General features: G+C 39.0%; 1 protein-coding gene across 1 annotated transcript in view; it reads right to left on the bottom strand.

The window, feature by feature from the left end:
* RNF13 (ring finger protein 13) overlaps positions 1-21,097 on the bottom strand; it is a 24,623-nt gene extending 3,526 nt beyond the window's left edge. Inside the window, exons 1-7 of the mRNA XM_008633774.2 lie at positions 20,935-21,097; positions 17,976-18,056; positions 12,156-12,281; positions 9,624-9,711; positions 7,768-7,858; positions 7,185-7,290; positions 5,046-5,139 (exon numbers count right to left, since the gene is read on the bottom strand). Of these exons, the coding sequence (XP_008631996.1) occupies positions 5,046-5,139; positions 7,185-7,290; positions 7,768-7,858; positions 9,624-9,711; positions 12,156-12,281; positions 17,976-18,056; positions 20,935-21,048 (700 nt within the window). The 5' untranslated portion in view covers positions 21,049-21,097. The remainder of the gene's footprint in view (positions 1-5,045; positions 5,140-7,184; positions 7,291-7,767; positions 7,859-9,623; positions 9,712-12,155; positions 12,282-17,975; positions 18,057-20,934) is intronic.
* Positions 21,098-21,552: the final 455 nt, after the last annotated feature.

Genomic DNA, 21,552 nt, shown 5'->3' on the forward strand with positions numbered 1-21,552 from the left:
GAAGACACTGGCCTCCAGACCTGCTCCAGTCCTGCAGTGGCTTCAGCCCAGCTACTCGCTTCCCCCAAGGGACAGAAAAAAGGGGCAGAAGGAGAAAAGTGAGATAACTTTTGAGAAAAAGATAGTTCAATGGGTAAAGCAAAAGCTGCACACAAGCAGAGAAAAATAAGGAATTCATTCATTGCTTCCTATCAAAGTTTTGAGACCAAACAGCAGCAAGCAGAACAACGCAGTGAGAGAACAAATAAAATTCCATGGTTTGGTTCTTAAACCCTCTTCCTCAAAACACGTGGATTGTCTCTCTCCAGGCAAAGTCCTGAACCTTTTGGTGCCTTCCTTACCTCTCTGCACCCAGGATTCTCTTCTGGGAAGTACATATGAGCTCTGTGGAAAGGGACAAGAGTGCCCTATCCAGAGCAGCCCATAACACAGGTTAGGGCACTTCATGAGTGCCCTTTATAAGATACATAAGTAATGAGAAAACAGGATCAAACCTAGCAGGGTCACAAGGAAGGTAGGCCATTTCCAGAATTAAAAAAATATGGCACATCTTCTCTCCTTGGACATTGCCACAATAGCCAGGAAAGTTCTGTATGTGACATGACTGCTCCTGGTCAAGTAAAGGCAGCGAGGATTAGCAGAGAGAGCTGGTAAGTGGAAGCTGTTCCTGGTAGTGTTGGAAGCTCATTAGGCTGGAGAAAACTTACTGGTACTGTCCTGTTACAAAACTGCTTTGGAGCAGTATTGATACACACCCAAGGCGCATATCAGTTACAGATATACAAGACACGATTAACTAGCCATTATCCAGAGGGCATCTGGGATAGTAGAGAGAAATCTGTAAGTCTGGAATAATGGCACATGAATTAAATTTAGTACTATAAGACGCAAGTTACATCCTTGGGAATTTTTAGCTGGGATTTCATCAGTTATAAACATTTGAGAAGAAACAGGGTGCAGTGATTGATCACTAGTATTCCTAATGTGATAATACAAACGGGAAAAAGAAAACTGCTGCAGTAGGACACATTTAGAGCAGTCCTCCCAGAGGTCTAAGTACTGTTCAGTCCTTAACATGGCCCTCCACATCCCTCAAAGATTAATTTAAAAAGAAACAAAGAAAGATTATGATCACATAGCAGAGAAACTACTATGCAAGGAAAATAATTTTTAAGAGCCTGATAATTTAAACCTAGCCATCTGAGGGCTGAAAGAGGATTCAGCCTTCTCTATAAACACCACAGAGAAAGAATCCCATGGTCAGAGAGAAGCTGAAGGTGTGGGGGGAGTGGGGGGAAGACCATCATCTGATCAGGAATCATCAGGTTGGAGGTGAAAATAAAACTTGACCACTGCAACAGTGATACTCTGAATCAGCCTTTCAGGACACTCAGCTAGAAATTCTGGTAATGGGACAAACCTCCCCCTTTCCCTAAATCTAGTTTTACATCAAGGCTTTAGATGTGTGACACAAATTCCTAAGAGAACAGCATCTGGAAGGAGATGGAAATGGGCTCCCAGAGTTGCAACTGAATGGTCAGACAGGAAAGTTTCCTTAACGTCTGCAAAAGTTGGTGAACTCTTCTTTCATATACCTCTTGAATTCAGACCCATCTGGTGCTGCTACTTTCTCCTGATGGTACTTCTCCCATTACACCATGAGCATTGTATTCACACAGCTGATCCTGATTGTCCTAGTGCAGTGCTGGACAGTGATGTCCCCTGAGGCAGCCACTTGCTCCTGCTGCATGCTCCCCTGACCATGAAGTGTTCTTTAGGTGTGCAAACCCCGAGAACAACCAGCCTGGCCCAGCCCGTCTGTACCCATCACATGGCGGTAAGCACATGTGGCAGCAGCTTTCCCATCACTTTATGGACAGGTCTGGTTGAAGGACTGGACATTCACAGGTTCAAGTGCTCCACTTCATGTTAGTCCATCTCATCACATGGGCAGTTATCTGCCCAACACGTGGTGCTGGGTGCCTGTGCCCTGGTTACACACTGTGCAGCAAGGGAAGGCACCAAGGACAGCGCCTCAGGGGAAAAAAGGGGGTGTGGCCCACCTTGCCTAAGGTTGGACACCCCAGATACATCCTGCAGTACTCTGGGGGAATCCAAAGAACAGTGCCGGAAAGTGACAGCTATTCTCAAGCAGGCTCATCTCCCCAGGGCATCCCCTGGCCAAGAACAGCAGCACCCTCAAAAGAAAATGACACAGCAGTGGAACTTCACACTCGTGTCTATGACAGGTAGGTACAGGTAAAGTTTCCTGCCACCACAGATATTCCTCCTACTCCTGCCACCACAGGTATTTCTCCCACTCCCGCCAACACTGCAGTCCAGGCCCTCACCATAAAGCAATGTCCGACAAACCCTTGTCCCTGTTGCTCCAGCAGCGGCCACAGTGTCCATCCGCTGCAGTCCACCTACTCCTCACCTCCCACAGGTCATCACACTTGCAATTAACTGGTGCTATTTCCAGGTCCCTTCTCTCCCTGTGGCTTGGGGAAGGGAGGCAGATTCACACAGCAGCTGAGATCAGGGACACGGGCCCTCACTGGCACCCAGGATTTCTTTCTCCTGGACTAGTTCCCAAGCTGTTTCAGCTCCATGACCACATGCCCCTCAAGATCTAATTTAATTTCTAAAACAGACACTTTTCAGATATCTTTTTCTCAAACTCCCATTACTCTAATTTAGAAGCTAACTCAGAACCACCAAAAGAATCATGAAAAAATGAAGTATGGACATAGCTGCAAAATAAAGTATCTTAGCTAAATAAACTGTGTATGGAGAGTATTTAGTAAGCAAAATTACCTTCTAACTACTTGGCACATATAAATAAAAAAGAATATTTTCAGAAATACAGAATTACCTACCCACACACGTATGTGTGGTTTGAGCAATGCAAAATGCAAAACTACATCTGAGACTTTGGCAGAGTTTCTGTTATGTTTTCTCTATTAAACCATAACGAATTGTGCAGTCACACAGACGGGTCAGTAATGAACAGTAATTAGACCACTTATAATCCCATTTTCAGGGAAAAAAATAATCAATTTAGGCATACATAATAAACTGCAGAACTCCACTTACTGAGACAAAGCTCTTTAAAAGTCATTGAGACACACCTGTCACCCACTATTGCTCAATCACATGTATCTGCATATACGTACACAGAAAGCCAACACACATGATACCTGAAAATATGCATTTACGTAAAATGACATGCCCTCTTGCAGCTTACTATTTGTCATAGGTTTGGGCTTTTTACCCATGTGTACACTAAGTAGTTCAAAGACAACTGTATGAAGTTGAGCTCCTCTTTGACACTGACACCTAACAAAACCACTTCCGTTTTTTAAAATCTTGTGGTTGTAACAACACCCAAATTCTGGATTCTTTATCAGATACCTCACCACTCATTACAATTGAGTGTCAAAAGTTACAGTGTAGAAAAAAACTCCTCCATTTATTTTTCCCTAAATTTTCCCTGAATTTATGACATTTTCTTTCAAGAGTGAAAGGCTACACTCTTTAATTTCATTGCATTTCAGATCTAAAAATCATTTCAGTCCTGGCCTAGATTCCATTTAGGTGAAAGTTAAGACAGCTTGGAAATAATATATATGTTTATGAGGATAAATTCTGTAATACCAGTTCACATCTGAGCTATTTTCTTCAGAACATTCAGACTTGCTACCGATCATATTACAGGCACAGTAAATGACTCTTTTCTGCTGTGTTCACTTTGTTATAAAGACATCATATATGAGTTCTCAACTCCCACTGACTTTTGTGTGACCAAAACAAACCATTTTATAAAGAACCACAATACAGGAACTGCCCCAAAACCCTTTTAGTGTAGAAAACAGATTTTTATACAGTCTATGTTCCATTCTGTGGAATTACTCAAAATGAGGCCTGTTGACTGGAACTTTGCAGAAAGCCAACTGCATATATTTCTGTTACTGCATTCCCTACTTGCCACAGAGATGTTCGCAACAGCGAGTATCTTGGTATTAAATTTGAATTGCTCTTGCCCTCACAAAAGTATTGTGATTGACTGAAAGGATCGCTCCTCTAGGAAGGTAAAGAAATTACACCCTCAAGATAGCTTTGTTTCTATACTCTACAATATCAGGCAACTTATATGTCACTAGTATTTACCAGTTTCCAGATGAATAATTATAGAATCATTAAATAGACTGAGTTGGAACATCATCTATTCCACTACCCTGCAGTGAGCAGGGACATCTTTTGCTAGGTTATGTTGCTCCAAGCCTCATTCAGCCTGCCCTTGGAATGTTTCAGTGATAAGGCAGCCAATAAGCTCTCTGGGCAACCTGTGCCAGTGTGTCACCACCCCCACTGTAAAAAAATTACTTCCTTTTATCTAGCCTGAATCCACCCTCTTTCAGTTTAAAACCATCACCCCTTGTCTTATTGCAACAAGCCCTGTAAAAAGGTCTGTCTCCACCTTTCTTATCAGACAGATCTTTTCAGGCACTGGAAGGGGTCTAAGGACTCCCTGGAGCCTTCTCTTCTCCAGGTGAACACCCCCAGCTCTTCCAGCCTGGCTCCAGAGCAGAGGGGGCTCCAGCTTTCAGAGCATATTCGTGGCTTTCTCTGGATCCCCTCCAGCAGATCCACATCTGTCCTGTGCTGATGATTCCAGAGCTGGATGCAGCACTGGAAGTGGCAGTTCCAAATAAAGGAAATACTGCAACAGAGGGGCTGCTGTGGTCACTGGTAATGGGAGTACAAGGAAATTTAATGCAATTTCTGCACTGATTTTTTTTTAAGCAATGTTTTTATGCTCAGCCACAGTCTGCACTGCTCCTATTAAAGAAGTATTAGAACTCCTCTATTTCAGCAAGAACAGGGTCAAGCCAAATGTTTTGTATGCTTTCACTCCAAACTCTACTATCTATTTAAAGTGTACTCAAAATTACCTCTGAAACTTAATATGCCTTTGATTTAGAGGGTCTTTGGTGTTAAAAACAATAGGGTCCAATTAGTTAGACAATGAATGATCCACTTGCCTTTCTTAAACTTATGTACGGGAAGTTTCTTAAGTTGATCCTTCCTAAGTCGATTCCTTCTTGCTCTGTGTCTGTCCTGAACAAATTTTGTTATCTGGAAACAGACATAAGATAACATGAACAGTATGTTAAACCAATAAAAAATACAATAGAAGTTTTGATTTATGAAGCTATGCAGTAAGTTGGTCAAAAGGGAACCCCAGCTAACATAGAATAACCTCTTCCATTGCCTGAACGTAAGGATGAAGCCAAACAAGCCTAAAGGATGTTCTCCACAAACATGGCACTTGGAACTGAGAATACACAAGGGGTTTTTTTGGAGGAAAGAGAAAGAAAAAGGTATGTCCATACTCCATAAAATAATGGCCATTGCTGTAATCCTCTACTGAGGCCTGTGAAAAGCAGGAAGCATATTTACACAGCAAAACACAATTCAGTAAGTTTGAATAGTTTTCCTTACAGATTTAGATAATTACAGCTGTTTTAGAGAATTAGTCCCACATTCATCAGAACTGTTTTCATATTATCTAAAATAGTAGGTTGGGGATGAGTAAAAGGTTTGCTTTGAGTCATTGTTACATGTTATATTATCCCATACCGAGATAACTAAATAACTAAAATAACTAAATAACTAGTAATACCAAGCTCTCTAAATAACTATAACAAAGATTCTATTTCCATTTTCTTAGTAGTCCCTAATGCTATTTCTGTTCAATTTCTAAATCTAGCACCTGTGATATGACATTCTTTTTTAAATATGATGACAAGCAAACAAACAAAGGATACTTGAATCTAAACTGCTCGTTCAGACTCTTTCACCACAGTTGAACAATAAACTGTATGCACAAACTGCAGTTTTTCTCGTGTAATCCAGATCCTTAGTAACAATCAGAGTCTCACATGAATCTCCTAGTTAAAAACAAGATTGTCTCAAAGAGGCAGGGACAGAATTAGTAACGAATGAGGACCAAATCCAGCCTGGAACCTCCCTGGGATCAATTTCACTGCACTAATTAATTGTCCAGTGCTCTAGTCTATTGAGATGTCTCTGTGAAGGCCTCTCTATACGCCAGGGAATCAGCATCTCCTAGTTTAGTATCCTTGGCAAATTTACTCAGTGTGTACTCAACTCCTCTGTCCAGGTTGCTGACAGCAACACTGCAGAGAACTCGCTGTAAAGCTGAACCCTGATGAGCACCAGTGACGGCCAACCACCAGCCAGGTGTTACCCCCTTCACTGCAGCTCCCTGAGCCTGACCCTTTCGACAGCTCACCCATCGTCCTGTGTACACAATTAGCTTTAATGGGGTGGTTTTGTCCAGCAGAACACTGAAAAAGACAGTAAAAGCTTTGCTAAAAAAAAATTCATCTCTAGGTGATCATTCTGCTTTGTTTTCAGAGAGCTGCTGCAATTGCAATCGGCCCAAACATGCCCAGGATTGTCAATGAAATATGTAACTTGCAGTGCAAAAAATACTAATGCAGAAAAATATTTTAAGTAATTGTTTATAGAACAGTTGATGCATTATTTTCTTTTTATTAAAAGGTAAAATAATAAATTGGGCACAGATCACAAAAAATGGGATGCTAAGTATCCTGAAATAATATGTAGCTATGCTATCTTACCATTTCAAGAAAAGATGTCCCAACTGAGAACCTCTACAGGCAATGCATGTGCTGAGATCTATGCGCTGTGCTGTGAGGCGCTGTGCTCACACACTTGTAACTACATCTGCAGTACAAAGCAGTGAGCCCTGCACTGTGGAACAGTGGGGACTAATGATTATTACATTTGGTAAATCGGGATATCCCCTCGGTGTACAAGAGTACAAGGACAGGTCACTCTGTATGGGGCCAAAAAGCAAGCACTCATGGAGTGTAAGATTGACAGTGAGGACAATTCCTATAAGCAGTTACATGCTAGGGAGAACATCCAAAAGGCTCCTGATATTCCTTTGACAAAATTCTGCACCTGTTTGTTTTATTGAGGAACTAAATGATTACAGGTAAGCATGGTACAGATATGTGCAGTACACATAGCTTCACTCTTCCTTTACTGTATACTTTCCTTTAACTTCAGTGTGTGACAGTTCCCTGATGATTTGAAAGAAAAAAATATTATTAGAAGAAGAAACTTACCATAAATATGACAATGAGGATAAGACAGATCCCTACTATTATTAGGAAAGGGATTAAGTAGTACTCCAAAGGAAGACTGAACTCTGGGATTAACACAACATGGCCACTGTGGGGAGGAAGAGATAACACTTTCTAAATTAATGAGAATTTAATGAACAAGTGAACAAATACAATAAAAAAACCCAAAAGATTGTCATTAGACACACTACAGGAATCCTACCTGTGCACAACAACATAGAAAATACAGTCCATACCCACACAATATAAAGCTAATTAAGTAAAAGGATAAAACTGTTTTTTGAGTTAAAACTATTTACTGACCTCAATCAAATCTAGAGAAACTAGGAAAACCACCTCATGGCTGCTTTGACAGCAGAATGAAAAAAATATAACATGACTATCAAAAGATACAGTGAAATCATTCTTATTTACTAAAGCATGACAGGCTGCTCTCAGGCACAAGATTTCACCTGGAACACCTATAACCTCTGTCATCCTAACATCCTATTTTAAGGCCACAAATATTCAAAAGAGACAATGATCTAATGCAAGGAGTAACACAGCTGCATGTGAGTTAACCTACCCTTTTTCGTAAGTAAACTCCTCTTTAAGAGAATTAGCTGACGTCTCACCAATAAAGACAGAAGGAATGTCAATCTTCTTTAAAATCTCAACTGTATAAAAAAAAGCAGGAAAATAAAACTATTATTACATGGACAATCTATGGGTACTCAATATATACAACCTGAACATTATGAGGCTATCACAACAGGAAGACATATAGTGACATAGAGACCAATGGACATGCATGTTACAGCTTTACTTCATGTAAGTACTATTATTTTTCCTACACAATTTCTAGGGAATTTATTGCAGGTAGAAAAATCAAAATTCCTAATGGAATAGTTAAAGGGAGCATAAAACCAAAATATGTTGACAGAAGAGGATCATAATTTTAACCAGAACACCATTCTTTACTCATATTCAAGCAAATCACACAGTTCCATTGATTTCCAGAATTTCTGGAAACTTACATGATTTTGTGATCTGATTCTGTAAGTTTTAATTAATCTGTCTTCCCTCCTTTTCACCCCAAACATAAATAAACATACTGGAAACAACTGTGGCTAGATAAGGTCAAAAAGAAGAAAGAAGAAAATTAACAAGTCCCACATCTTTATTTCAGTCCCAAGAAACTGGATGAACTGTTGCCTTCTCTGTTTACCAGTGAAGGTAGTAATAAATGAAAACTTATTGAAAGATAAATCCCATATTCTAGAAAACCTTCTCCTCAGCTTCACTTTATACTGATTCTCCCCCTAATGCTTCGCATTTAAGGCTCAAAGTAACCTGAGTTTAGTCCATCTCAAAGCAGTCAGGTTCCCCAAGGCAAAAGCACACATGGCTGAACAGTACCTCACACTATGAGGTCTGTGTTTGTTGCGGACTTGTTCTACATTTTGGTTACTCAGTGAAATCTGAAAATAAGATTCACATGGGTTGAGAATTCATTAAACCCCCTTTCATGTAACTGCCTGAGCTACTCAGCTCCCATTTAGTTTGTCAAAGTTCATTCCTACTTTACCCAATGGCATTTCCACTGGAAAAAAATTTATTTTCCTATTCCATATTGAACAAGTTGAAAAACTGGACAAAATAAAGAAATGCCACAAAGAAAGCAGTAACAGCACTAGAAACACAAAGCTCATACCACAGAACAAATCCAACATTCTGACTAGATTTCAAGATGTTCTGAACATATTCACTCCATGAAGGTTAAAACTGGAACAGCTAACACAAGAACCAAATAGTAAATGGTGCATCGGTCTTTAAATACTTTTTTTCCAACTGAAAAACTGCAAGTAAGTGCACATGATATACTAGAATCCATTTGTCCAGAGAACAGGAAGATGTACCTAACAGTGCAACAACAAACTGGAATGACTATCATGGATGAACTTCATGATCTTAAAAGTTTTTTCCACCCTAAAGGGTTCTATGATTCTAAATACTAAAATGTCATATTATAAAGGGTTCCATGATTCTAAATACTAAAATATCATATTATAAAGTTTTTCCTTCCAAATGTGAGTTTTCTACTTTTCCTATATTTCTACTTAATTAACAACACACCAGCTATTTTCCACATCAGTAATATAAATCTAGCCCAGAACACCTGAACTAAAATTTGAAGGAAAATTAAAAGAAACATTCAGAGAAGGCACAAGTCAATGTATTTGTTCCTATGCAAATATCTCCTGTTACTAAATGTTAAAAGCAGGAGGATTTCTCTGGGTTTTTTGTTTAGTTTGGTTGTGGTTTTTGTTTTTGTGGTGGTGGTTTTGTGGTTGAGGTTTTGAGGGGGTTTTGGTGGTGCTGCTGTTTCCAGTCGGTGAAATGATATTCAAACAGGAGAGAAGAAGTGATACCTGTACTTACTGTCGTTGGATCCCATGCTTATGAGGTCATCAGAATCAACATTGTGAACTATAGCTGCCTTGTATCCAGCTCTCTGGGCATTTAAGACCTGTAAGCCACACAAAATACTTACTGGAAAGAATATTGCTTCCAAATACAGTGACTGTGAAAGTCTGCTTTCTGAGATAAGGTACACTTTGACAAAGTGATTAATATGAACATAATTTGCACTTATAAACCAAGTGTCACCTTTCAAAGCAAAATTGTATCATTGTTCTTATACTCATGTAGTTATTTTTTTAGAAAGCCATTTTAATATTGTCTGCAGACAGACTATCTATATATATTAAAAATAGAATTTAAAACTTTCTATGGGTAGTTAAAAACATTTGATTGCAATTGAAAATAAAGGCACTAACTTACTTTGGTAATCTAGAAATTACCACTTGATAGTTCATGAAGTCAGATGAGCAGTATCTTTTCTGTGCTTTAGAGATGGGGAATATCTCACCTGAAAGCCTGGGTATAAGAAGCTTTCTCATGGAGAAGTGCAAAATTATAACTACAGGTACAAAATTATTAACATCCTGTGTACCAGTTATATTACTAATACAGACTCCCCTTTTCATCAATACAATGAAAATCCAAGGTCCATGTAAATGGCATTTACTGCAGTGACTATTACCAACATAAACTTAGCTAAATTACAACTGTTCATCTTGGATATTGCTTTTACTGCATCCGCCACAGTATAAAAAACTCATTGCAAGCTGCAAAAAGCACTTAGAGCACCTTGAGAAACTTTTGGTTTCATCCCAACAACATTGATTCTCTTCCCATATTGCTAATGACTATATTTCAAACATCAGAAGAATGTTACTGGAAAATGCAGAATAGACACCTTGAGAAATCCCAATATTACAAAAAACCAAAAAAAAAAAAAAAAAAAAAAAAAGGTAAATCCATTTAAGATGTTAACATACATGCATGGTTGGGAGTTTGGCCAATATTGCATCACCCCAGAGAATATCCATAGTGCATACATAAAGAAATCAAGAAAAAACTATGTACCTGCACTTGTCATTTTCAACATAAAACAGAAAGAGAGAGACAACTTTCAATTTTTGTTAAAATATGCATTCTGTCGGTCAAGTAGTTGATGGGTAATCCAGCTCACATCTCAGCACACATGCCACTTTCTGGCAGAAACTTTAAGGGAAAATGCTGTACTATGCATGCAATTATACAATGCAATACTGCAGGAGTATTAACAATATACTAAAGATGTGGATTCGCTGGGCACAAAGTATGCAGATACCCATGCTCACCTTGGAACTGCTGATCCACTTGCTACTTTGCTCTTTGTCTAACAAGAAATGAGTGGGAACCCCCTTTCCTATCAACATACGGAATATAAAACGTAACCAAAAATTCTTACATACAGAGCTCCAGTGACATAATCCATAAAGGACTGACTATGGAGACCTCTCAACGGCAATGCAGAAGTCTTCCAAATTCAGACCTGTTCCTTTAACCATGTCTCCAGAAGCAATACTGTCCCGTCAGTGTATGGACAACAATTAGACAGACAAAGAGGACATGGAACAAAAGGCAAGTAGCCATTTGTCCCCCTTTCTTTTCCCACTGAGCCATATGCACACGCGGTGGCAGGATCCCCAGGACAGGCTATGTGCCATTCCCAAGTCTGATGTGAAGGCAGATTACATGCAGCGAACCTGCCTCTGCAGGTGCAATCTACAGTCTACGTAGAATTTATATGTTTCAATTATCACATAACTGAACTTACCACACAGCAGCAAAAGCAAATCCAGCTGAATCTCTTTTTAGTTCACGAAAGTGAACAACAAATTGAAGAGCCCTGCTTTTCTTAAGACATCCTTAGCTGCCCCATTTTATCAGGTTAATTTCCAAGAAAACCACAGTCAAACACAAGTCATTCTAATTTTGCATTTTTAAAATCATAGAATGTTAAGGGTTGGAAGGGACCTTAAAGATCAAGTGGCTGGAGCATGTCCAGAGAAGGGAATGGAACTGGGGAAGGGTCTGAAGCACAAGGAGTGGCTGAGGGAGCTTGGGGGCTCAGCCTGGAGAAAAGGAGGTTCACAGGTGACCTTCTCACTCTCTACAACTCTGACAGGAGGGTACAGCCAGGTGGGAGTAGGGCTCTTGTCCCAGGCAACCATCAGTAACACCAGGGGACACAGTCTTAAGCTGTGCCAGAGGACATGAGGAAGAATTTCTTCACAGAAAGGGTGGTAAAACATTGGAAGGGGCTGCCCAGGGAGGTGGTAGTCTCCATCCCTGAAGATGTTTAATGAAAGACTGGACACGGCACTCAGTGCTCGGGTGTAGTTGACATAATGGTGTTTAGTCACAGGTAGGTTATTGGCTGGACTTGGTGAGCTCTGCTTTATCTGTCTGGAGACAATAAAATTCTCCCTCCCCTTCGTATCAGTATCTATTCCACTGTTAGTGACAGATATTTTTCTGAAGCACCTCTGAAACAGAGGGTGAGGGGAAATCAAATCTTACCTTGACATCAAAGTTGCACTCCAGCCTTCGGATTAACACAATAAAAGCACCAGAGGAGTTGTCTCTCAGAGGAGGTGGCGCTATAGGCTCACATGCATTCTCTGGTTTGGAATTTATTAGAAATCCCTAGAAAACAGGAGCAGAAACAGAAGCTTCATTTCTCTTTAACAAAAGGGGGTTGATAGGCAAGTATATGGAAAGAAAACTGCACATTTTCATACAATAGCTAAACAAATTCTTATTATCAGCTCAGTCCTATACCATAGCAAGATTTCTGCTACTTCCCTGATTACGTATTTTGATTCATCAGAATCTTTATGTCTGTAAAGAATTAGAAAGTTTGAAAGAAAATACAGTTTTTCTAATCCCATCATACTCAGACTTTGCAGTGTAACGCAAGATACAATAAGATGGCATATACTACATTAATATAGTGTAACTATTATTCAAAGACATATGGAGACTAATCAAGAAATCAGAAGTACAATGGCCTAAGAAGCACCAACACAAACTCAGAACTCACCAATTAACAACAGAACACAAGCAAAGTTCCATGTATGACCCCAGCACCAACCTAGCATACAAAATAGTTGGTTTGCTGTGATAAGAAAAGATCACTCAATAAGCTACAGCTGAAAGCTTCACAGAAGTAGGAAATTCTGGCAATATCGACTTTGAAGCAATCTTTCAGTTGTTTTTAGGTGGCTGAGCTCTCCACCACTGAAAATGTCGAAGTAGAAACTCTCATAACCTCACACTTTACATCTGCTGAAAACTTCTACAGCTTCTCTCACAGGAAGCACGCTCACCTGAATATGGGATGTGCCGGCATGAGTTCCACTCCCCAATGCTGCGACTTCAAGGCTGACTACTCCCTTCAGCCCTCCTCCCCAGTGCCAGAACTACTCCGTACTGCCACACACAACAGTGCCAGTAGCACACGAGGCACATTGTACAGCACTGCCTGTCCAAACTCTGAAGGGAGTGGGCTGGCCCTTTTCCCCTTGGTAGAATGGGCTTGCTTCCTTGGTCAGCTCTCTAGATCACCTGAGAAGGAGCTTCTTGATTAGCTAGCTTAATGTTAGTTAATTAACTATTAGGTTGCTATTAACTAGTCTCCCCTTTGTTAAGTCTCTTCACAACATATTGTGATACCAAACTACAGAAAAATCCAGACTGGACACCCAGAGAAGTTTTGCCTACCCTTCACATGAAATACCCTCTCTAACACTAATGCAGCAGAACAGCATTTTACAGAGGAATATTCCTACCAGACTTGCAAATTATCATATAGCTAAAGAGAGGTAAATTGCAAAAAAAAAAAAAAAAAAAAAAAAAAGTAAGTAGTGTGTTTCATGCAAATAAAGATCATGAGAACTTGCACTGCTGTGGGCTGAAGAAATTACTGCTACATGTCTAGATATATCCTAAGCTTTCAGTTTTCACCGACAGCTTTAGATAGAGATGTCATCAGCTGTTTAGAAATATATATAATAAATACATAATTGCATATCAATGTACAAGTTAACTGTCAGTTTAAATATATAGAATATGTGTAAGTTTTTATATACAGTTTATATACACAAACATAATACACATACACAAATATGTATGATAGTCTATATATATACAGTGTATATTTATATGAACCATCAGTTTAAACGTACTTTTAATTCTTTATATATAATCTTATACTTTAAAAATATGTTATTCATAAAGTTTAATTAAAACATAGAGAAGAAATTTTGTTTTGAGGAATTTAGTTTTGCAATAATATAATTTTTGGCAGAGTGGCTGCACCAGCAATCTTGTTCTTTGCCAAGTTCATGGTGACAGGCACAACACTACAAAGTCTGTAACAATCTAAAGCAATAACCACTGAAAATTTTAAACTGAGTTGCTGACAGCCAAATGTAGGTTGCTAAGGTTCCCCAATTCATACAGCACACACTGCTGGACTCACTGCACATGGCTCCATGCAAAGTCTTTTCTCGACTTTAACTAGGCTGGCCCTTGGGGAACCAACTGCATTCTATGGAGAGGTTTTACACGAATCACACAACACCGTGTTACAGATCAAGAAATGCATCTACAGAAGCCAAAGGCCAGCTATGATTGGACCATCTTGTCCTTAATGCTACCATACATTCTTAACTGTCTATAATCGAGGAACTATTTAACTGAGGAGTACTTACATTTATGCTTTGGTACCAGTTACCATAGAATCTGACAGATTGTGTTTTACAACTTGCATACTAATAAATCTTCATCACAAGCATTGAAAGAGTATACCATTTGCATCCTATTGTAACAAATATCATAGCAATTTTTAAAAGTAATTAAAACCTTAATGCAAAGAAAAAGTTTTAGTATAATATTCAGGTCTAAAACTCCATTTCTACACATGTGATGACATCTACCTTAATTAAGACACAGAGCTCTCTAACAGTTAAAAAGGTCAGAATCAAAGCTCCTTACATCTATTTTTGGTGTATTAAATTGGCTCACTACTTGGGTAAATCACTTAATCACCCCCTGATTCTCCATATAGTCAGTAAACAACTACACAGCTTTAACACACCTTCTCCCCATGATAACAGCCACTGGACATGGAAACGAAGCCTTCTTGAGGGGAACTGCAGAGAAATTCCTGAGTTACAGCAATTCTCACAGTACTTCATTACCCTTTGGGATTAAAAGGGCAACGTGAAAATAAAGAGTGATCCACCCTTTTACCTTAACACCAGCTTCTTTTTTTTGCATAGTGGTTACTCTCAACACTGCAACATTAATAATGCTGCAGAGGCAGTTTTGGGGCCATACGGCTACAGACAGACGTAACACAAAAGCAACTCCCTGCCCTCACGGGCTATTAATGGTCTCCATAGGGGTGTATATACAAACTCCCCTTCTCCAGAATTTGCAAGGTGGTCTGCCTAAATTTTTGTATACGAATTCTAAGCTGTAAAAGCATATAGATCTCAGTCATAAACCCTCATACAATGTTCAAAGGGACAGCAAGACAAATAAATCACAGCCGCATGACTGATTCCATGTAGCCACTTCCACAGCAAAAAAAAGTAAGGAAGCCTGAACTTCCCACAAGCCCTAAACTGCCTGGATGGCCAGACACAACCACCTTTCTCGCAGACAAGTGTTTCAATTGCCGGAGTGGAAGAGAAAATACATTTTATCCAAAATGAACAAACTTACTAACACTGACTGTACAAATGTGACTCTAAAGGAAACAAATGGTTCCTGTCACTGCAGAGCACCTCAGGTCAGGCAGCCAGAAAGAAGGAGCATGCCCCTTGGTGCTGAACTCGGCACAACACACCAAAAAGCATCAGCTGCATAATCTCAGCAACAAACAGCCTCAGAGAATGTGAAGACTACAACTGAACTGGATATTCATCTGGCTTTTAAGTACTTTTCTAAGCAACAGGACTACGACACCAGTTCACAGTGTTAACATCACCATATGTAGTTTATTTTTAAACAATTTAGTTTCTACCTCCTCTATCTTACATTACAGAAATAAAAGGAATAAAAGCCTTCACACCAGTTACTACTGCCACCAGTATGTCTGGACAGCTACTACCTTAGCAGAACCCAGAAAGAGCAGAATGTGCCTTATCATCACTGTCTAAGGAAGATACATTTATTTAACCTCTCACAGTTCCTTCCCATTTTCCTTTCAACTTAATCTCTCTCCTGTTAATTTCACTCAGTCCACCTACACATCTTCCTGTGTTCAAAGTGAAGGTACTGACCACACCACGACACGAAAAGTAATTATCCTGCTGCACAAAACATTCTTGCTGCTGCATTTCAGAAGACATTGGGTCTTCAGAATTTCTAATCCAGCACAAAATAATGATACAGCCTAACCTGTATTCCCATGGCCATATCCATCTTGGACAGTTTTTGCACATTAATCATCTTGCATGAAGTCAATATAGTTTTTCCCTTTCCAGTTCCATTAACATCTGCAAACCTTTACATCTTACTTCTGTCTTCTCTAATCCTAGGTGCATTTTACAATTTCATATAGTATAAATACTTACATGTTTTTCCATGTCAATGAAAATGGGATTAAGAAAACTTAAAAAAAATTTTTTTGCTAACTCAATAGATGATCACTAGGTGAGCACTTTCTAAATGCCTTCTCTTGACAGTATTATGATCGCTTCTCAAGTCACAGCCCAGCATCCCTAGCCCAACATGATGCTATTTCAAGAAGACACTCTAACAGAAAAGTAACAAAAACATATATGTGTATCTGCATTTTCCCCACTTATTGATACAGAGTAAAATAAAAGAGCACTAGTGCAGCCCATCCTTGAAGGGGCACTGGAAGAATGGCCGGACCTTCTCACCTGCTATGGGGTATGGACTGCAATTGAAATGAAACCATGTAAGGAGAGGGTACAGGACCAATTACAACCCCTGCCCCTGGCCCCAGTGCTGGGCACAACGCACAGGCACCATGGCAGAGCTGCAGCCCCTGACCGTCTCTATTCAGCAGCTTGAGAAATGCAACAAGAGGAGCGAACTGACAACAGTTGTAACTTCCCAAAAAACAGAGCTACAATTGCTTTACACAGCACAAAATGTGGGCCACACGTAAGGAAATCTCTCTTGCCTTGCCACCCTTCACAACATGAAAGGGCTTGCCAAAATATGACTGTATGGAGACAATGAATCTTCCAAATACATTTTTCAAAAAATTGTATCAGAACAAAATTAAGTCTGGCATCTGCTGATTCCAGTGCAAGGTAACTGACACCATGTATCAGTATTGCCATCAAAACAGAAACAACAGCAGTCTACCAAACTTACCTTAGATTTCCATTATTTACCTATTTTTAATTAATTCGTTAAAAATTTTCAACAAATTCTCCTTAAGTAGACAAAGACTACCAAAATCCTCTTCTTAGGAAAAGAATCTGCCTATTCACAGGCAACATCTGTTTGCACATTTGTTTTGTTTGAGCAGCTGATTAATAATTTCTGTCCTTATTTTTCCTTGAACTACATTCCTTTAATTTTTATCTTTTCTAGCTTATGGAGGAAACGTTCAGCAGATACAGTTCTCTCTATATATATTCAACATTCAAATTCAATCTAGCACTTCCCAATCAAATCTGTCATTATCCCGAACCCTTTGTGCCCCACACTGGGTGCCAAAAAGGATTGTGGGGGTTTTACCCCATCCAGTCCTCAAGCCCCGTGCAGCTGCTCACTCACTCCCCCACCAGCAGGATCAGGGAGAGAATGGGAAGGGTAGAAGCTAAAGAACTTGTGGGTTGAGATAAAGACAGTTTAATAGGAAAAGCAAAAGCCACACACACAAGCAAAGGAAAACAAAGAATTCATTCACTGCTTCCCACAGGCAGGCAGGTGTTCAGCCACCTCCAGGAGAGCAGGGCCCCATCACACACAACAGTGACTTGGGAAGACAAACACCATACTCAAAAGTCCCCTCCTTTCTCTTCTCCCCACTTTATATACTGAGCATGATGTCATACGGTCTGGAATATCCCTTTGATCCTTTTGGGTCCTCTGTCCTGGCTGTGTCTTCTCCCAGACTCCCATGCACTCCCAACTTCCTCACCAGTGTGGCAGTAGGAGGAACAGAAAAGACCTTGGCTCTGTATAATCAGCAACAACAAAATCATCTCTATATTATCACCTGTGTTCAGCACAAACCCAAAACACAGCTCCATACCAGACACTGAGAAGAAAATAAACTCTAGCCCAGCTTATACCAGCACAAGATATATATATATATATAGATAGATAGATATATATGTTTACCTTCAAGCCTTCTGCTGGCAGTCTGTAGCCAAATCTAGCAGGTAGATCATCAAAAGTCTGGGTTCCATTTTCAAGGTTATACTAAGAGAAAAATTTTTTTAAAAAAATTAGGTTTCCAGCAAGACAGAAATAGTTAACAAGTATAAACAAAACCAAACAACACTGTGTATTTTTTTAGATTAAAACATTTATCAGACATAGGACATCCTGTGACCATGTCAATGAAATCACAAAATTGTTTATTCCACCTATTTCTACTCATATGGTAACATCATTCTTTTCTTATCTAGCTGTCAAAACAAGAAAGTAAGTAACAGATATTTTGTTGAATTATTTATATGGTAAATTTTTCTTTCTACTGCCTAAAATTCAAATACCATCATATCAGCAGAACAGAAACTACTAACAAACCAAGCGAGCAAAAATCTGAAGAGCTGGGACATTTGGATGTGGAGTTTTCATTGGATGGTGGTGGTGGGTGTTTTGCCCTGAATTCATTGGTGTACAGGGAAGAACAGCTTTTAAGAGGTGCTTCACTGTAGACAAAGAATAGCCTCCCTATGCCATCCCTTCCCAATTCCCTGCTATACATTCGGATTAGTAGCTGAAAAGTATCTCTTTGGTTTTGTTTTATAATAACTATGAGCTTTCATTTTAAAACAGAAAAATACTGTAAAAGACCTCAAATCTGTGGAAGCTTTGTTCCCCCTTTCTTTGTTCATCTTCTCTGGCTGTATAACATGCCTGACCAATGCAGAATTCACACAAAAAAAAGTGCTAAGCGTATGTATGGTATATTTTTTCATTAAAAAAAAGTGTTTCCTGCAAAAGTTGTGAACTCTACAGTTAACTGACTTGAACGTGCATCAGCTGTTTAATTAAACAGTTTAGCAAGTCAGAAGTGTTTGTCTATTCATCATATCATCCAGCTGTCACACAGAACAGCCACGTAAGGATCGTGTTTGCTCCAGAGGGATGTTTCCTACAAGCCAGGCTTAGACAAGGGAGCTCAAATTATAGTTCAGAGAAAAACAGTGCCATGATTTATCTGAAGTCTTCCAAAGGAGCAACATTTTGAAGGAGCCTTCTTCCCACAAACTTTGAGGGAAAAGAGGTAGGAATGGAGCCAAATTTCAAGGAAGCTTCTTTGTTCTGTGTAACCAATGTGCTCCACACAACCTCTCCTCTTGACCTTCCACCACAGAGAGCACCAGTGCACCACCTTCTTCCATCCACCTTCTTCAAAATGTCCTGAGCTCATGCTACTGTCAGTTTTCCCTTGAATCACTTGGCAAGCCCCCACTTAAGCCAGGAGTTCATCACAAACCTATTTCTTTTTACCCCTTTTCTACAAAATAACCAATCCTGTCTCACATGCACATAACAGCATTTTACACAGACATGACCCTTTGAGGCTGCAACTATACGAGAACACAGAAGCATAAAACCGCTCCCAAATTAAAAGGGAAAAGAACTTCTTTCCTTGGCAAACCCAAAACTCTGGAAAGAATTTTGCTAACAAAGGGATAATCATTAAACCGTGAAATCTCTCAAGACTGTAAGTGATCTGTACACCAGCAATTCCATGTGACACAGTGCAAACATTCCCTCTTCTGAGCATCTCTTAAGCATTCCACTGGCTTCTTTGTATAGAAGTTTAGTGTCTAGTTCATCTCTTCATTTCTGCCTTCAAGATATTCTCACAATAAATCTGCAACTTCCAAATATCCAAGAAGAAAAGACACTTTGTTTTTACATGGAATTATTTTAGAATACTACACGCAAAAGCTTAAGTAGAAAAAAAAAAAAATATCAAACTAAACTTCCAAAATGCCCTATTTTTCTTTTTTGATGTTGGGGTGGGTTGTTTCTTTTGCTTTAAATAACTTTTCTAAGAGAGGAAGAAGCAAGAACAAAAGTTAAGCTTTTATGAAAAGAGGAAGCACAGGCTTGGTGACAGAGAAAAGGGAGGAAAGGGAAATTGTGTTTACCGTAGGAAGACAGTTTAAAATTTCACAATAAAATGGTGGTGTCAGTGCCATAATAAAGCAATTATCTATTTGCATTGTTTCTTTATATTGTTTCTACAAGAAGCATTTATACAATAGTAACAACCTGAGAATCCAAATAACACGCTTTAGTTTTCATCAACCCCACTTTACCGCAAACTTTTAAGTATTTTTATTTTAATATTTGTCTCCTAGAGTTTGTCACTCTGTTCTCCAAAACTGGTATGACATTAACAACTCTTCTCCATATCACTGGAACAAGCAGCCTACAGTAATTAGGTTTAATTATTTCAGTAGCTTAAGCTCTATCCTACAAAGACATTTATAACTTTCTCCTTAAAATGCCACAATATATTGAATTGGTAATAAACAGCACAGCAACAGCTTTTACCACTGATCTGTGTTCATTATACTGTTTATTAACCTCATAATTTCAAATTCTACACACCCAAAAATTACTTTCCTTAATGACAGCAGGTATCTTCAGCTACTTAAAAATTACATCTAGGTGTAATATACACAAAAACTCTTACTGACAAGGCCTCCAGCACACACAAATAAATTACACTAGCCATAGAAGATAATTTATTTATTTTCAGTAACCCTAGAAAATAGCACCCATCACCAAAACTTAAACTGCTGTCTAAACCAAAGCATGGAATTCTTTTAACAGGGTTATAACAGTCTACAGGACATCTGGTCAGAGTGGACCTTTGTAAATGACTATGGGAATTAGGTGCTTTCACTGTCATGGTACCTGACAAATCATCTGTAAACCCATTTGAAAATGTACAACTTATTGTTTATTGAAGTAAACTGTTAAGGCAATTCCATTCCAAGCAACCTGATACAGCATTTATTCTATTAACTGATTCATTAATAGAATAGTTGAAGAGATGATTCAATTTTATAGAGATTTCATCCATTTAGAAAAATATTATTATACTTACTGCTAAAATATCTGCCTCCACAGGTAAAAGATTCAGGAAGGCAAATAACTGCACAGTCACAATAGTGTATATCTGAGTGGCAGACAACATCAGCATTCCTATTGACAACAGCATATTTTATTCAATACCTGCAAAAAAAGAATCAGAGTCAAAGCACACAGCAAATACTTTCCTGTGTCATTTTTCAGGACTCTTGATCACTTAAAACTTTTCTGCTAAAGAAGTGTGCAAAATGTTATTCAATGTATACCTCGAGAAACAAATAATCTTAGTTATTATGATTACTTTAGAAGTTCCTTTTGCTAGAAGCATGTAACCTCCATGGGAGGGACTGCATGCATAAACTACAAAAATTTTAAGAGCAAGACTTCAAAAGGCTTTAGGCACCACAAACCAATGCAAGGGGTACAAAGGGATGAACATTCTACATTATACTAATCATCCTTAGACACATTTTAAACTTCCCTTCTTCTAGCATAAATCCAAATCAGCAAAATTCCTGATGTACCTGGAATAATTCCACTAAAAGTACGTATTCCAAATATACACTTGCAAAAGCAATGTGATACCAAGTTTAAGAAAAACCAGTTCTATCAACCTCCGAGAAACTCAGAGACG

Source organism: Corvus brachyrhynchos, unplaced genomic scaffold, assembly GCF_000691975.1.
Source record: "Corvus brachyrhynchos isolate BGI_N302 unplaced genomic scaffold, ASM69197v1 scaffold544, whole genome shotgun sequence".
Lineage (NCBI taxonomy): Eukaryota > Metazoa > Chordata > Aves > Passeriformes > Corvidae > Corvus > Corvus brachyrhynchos.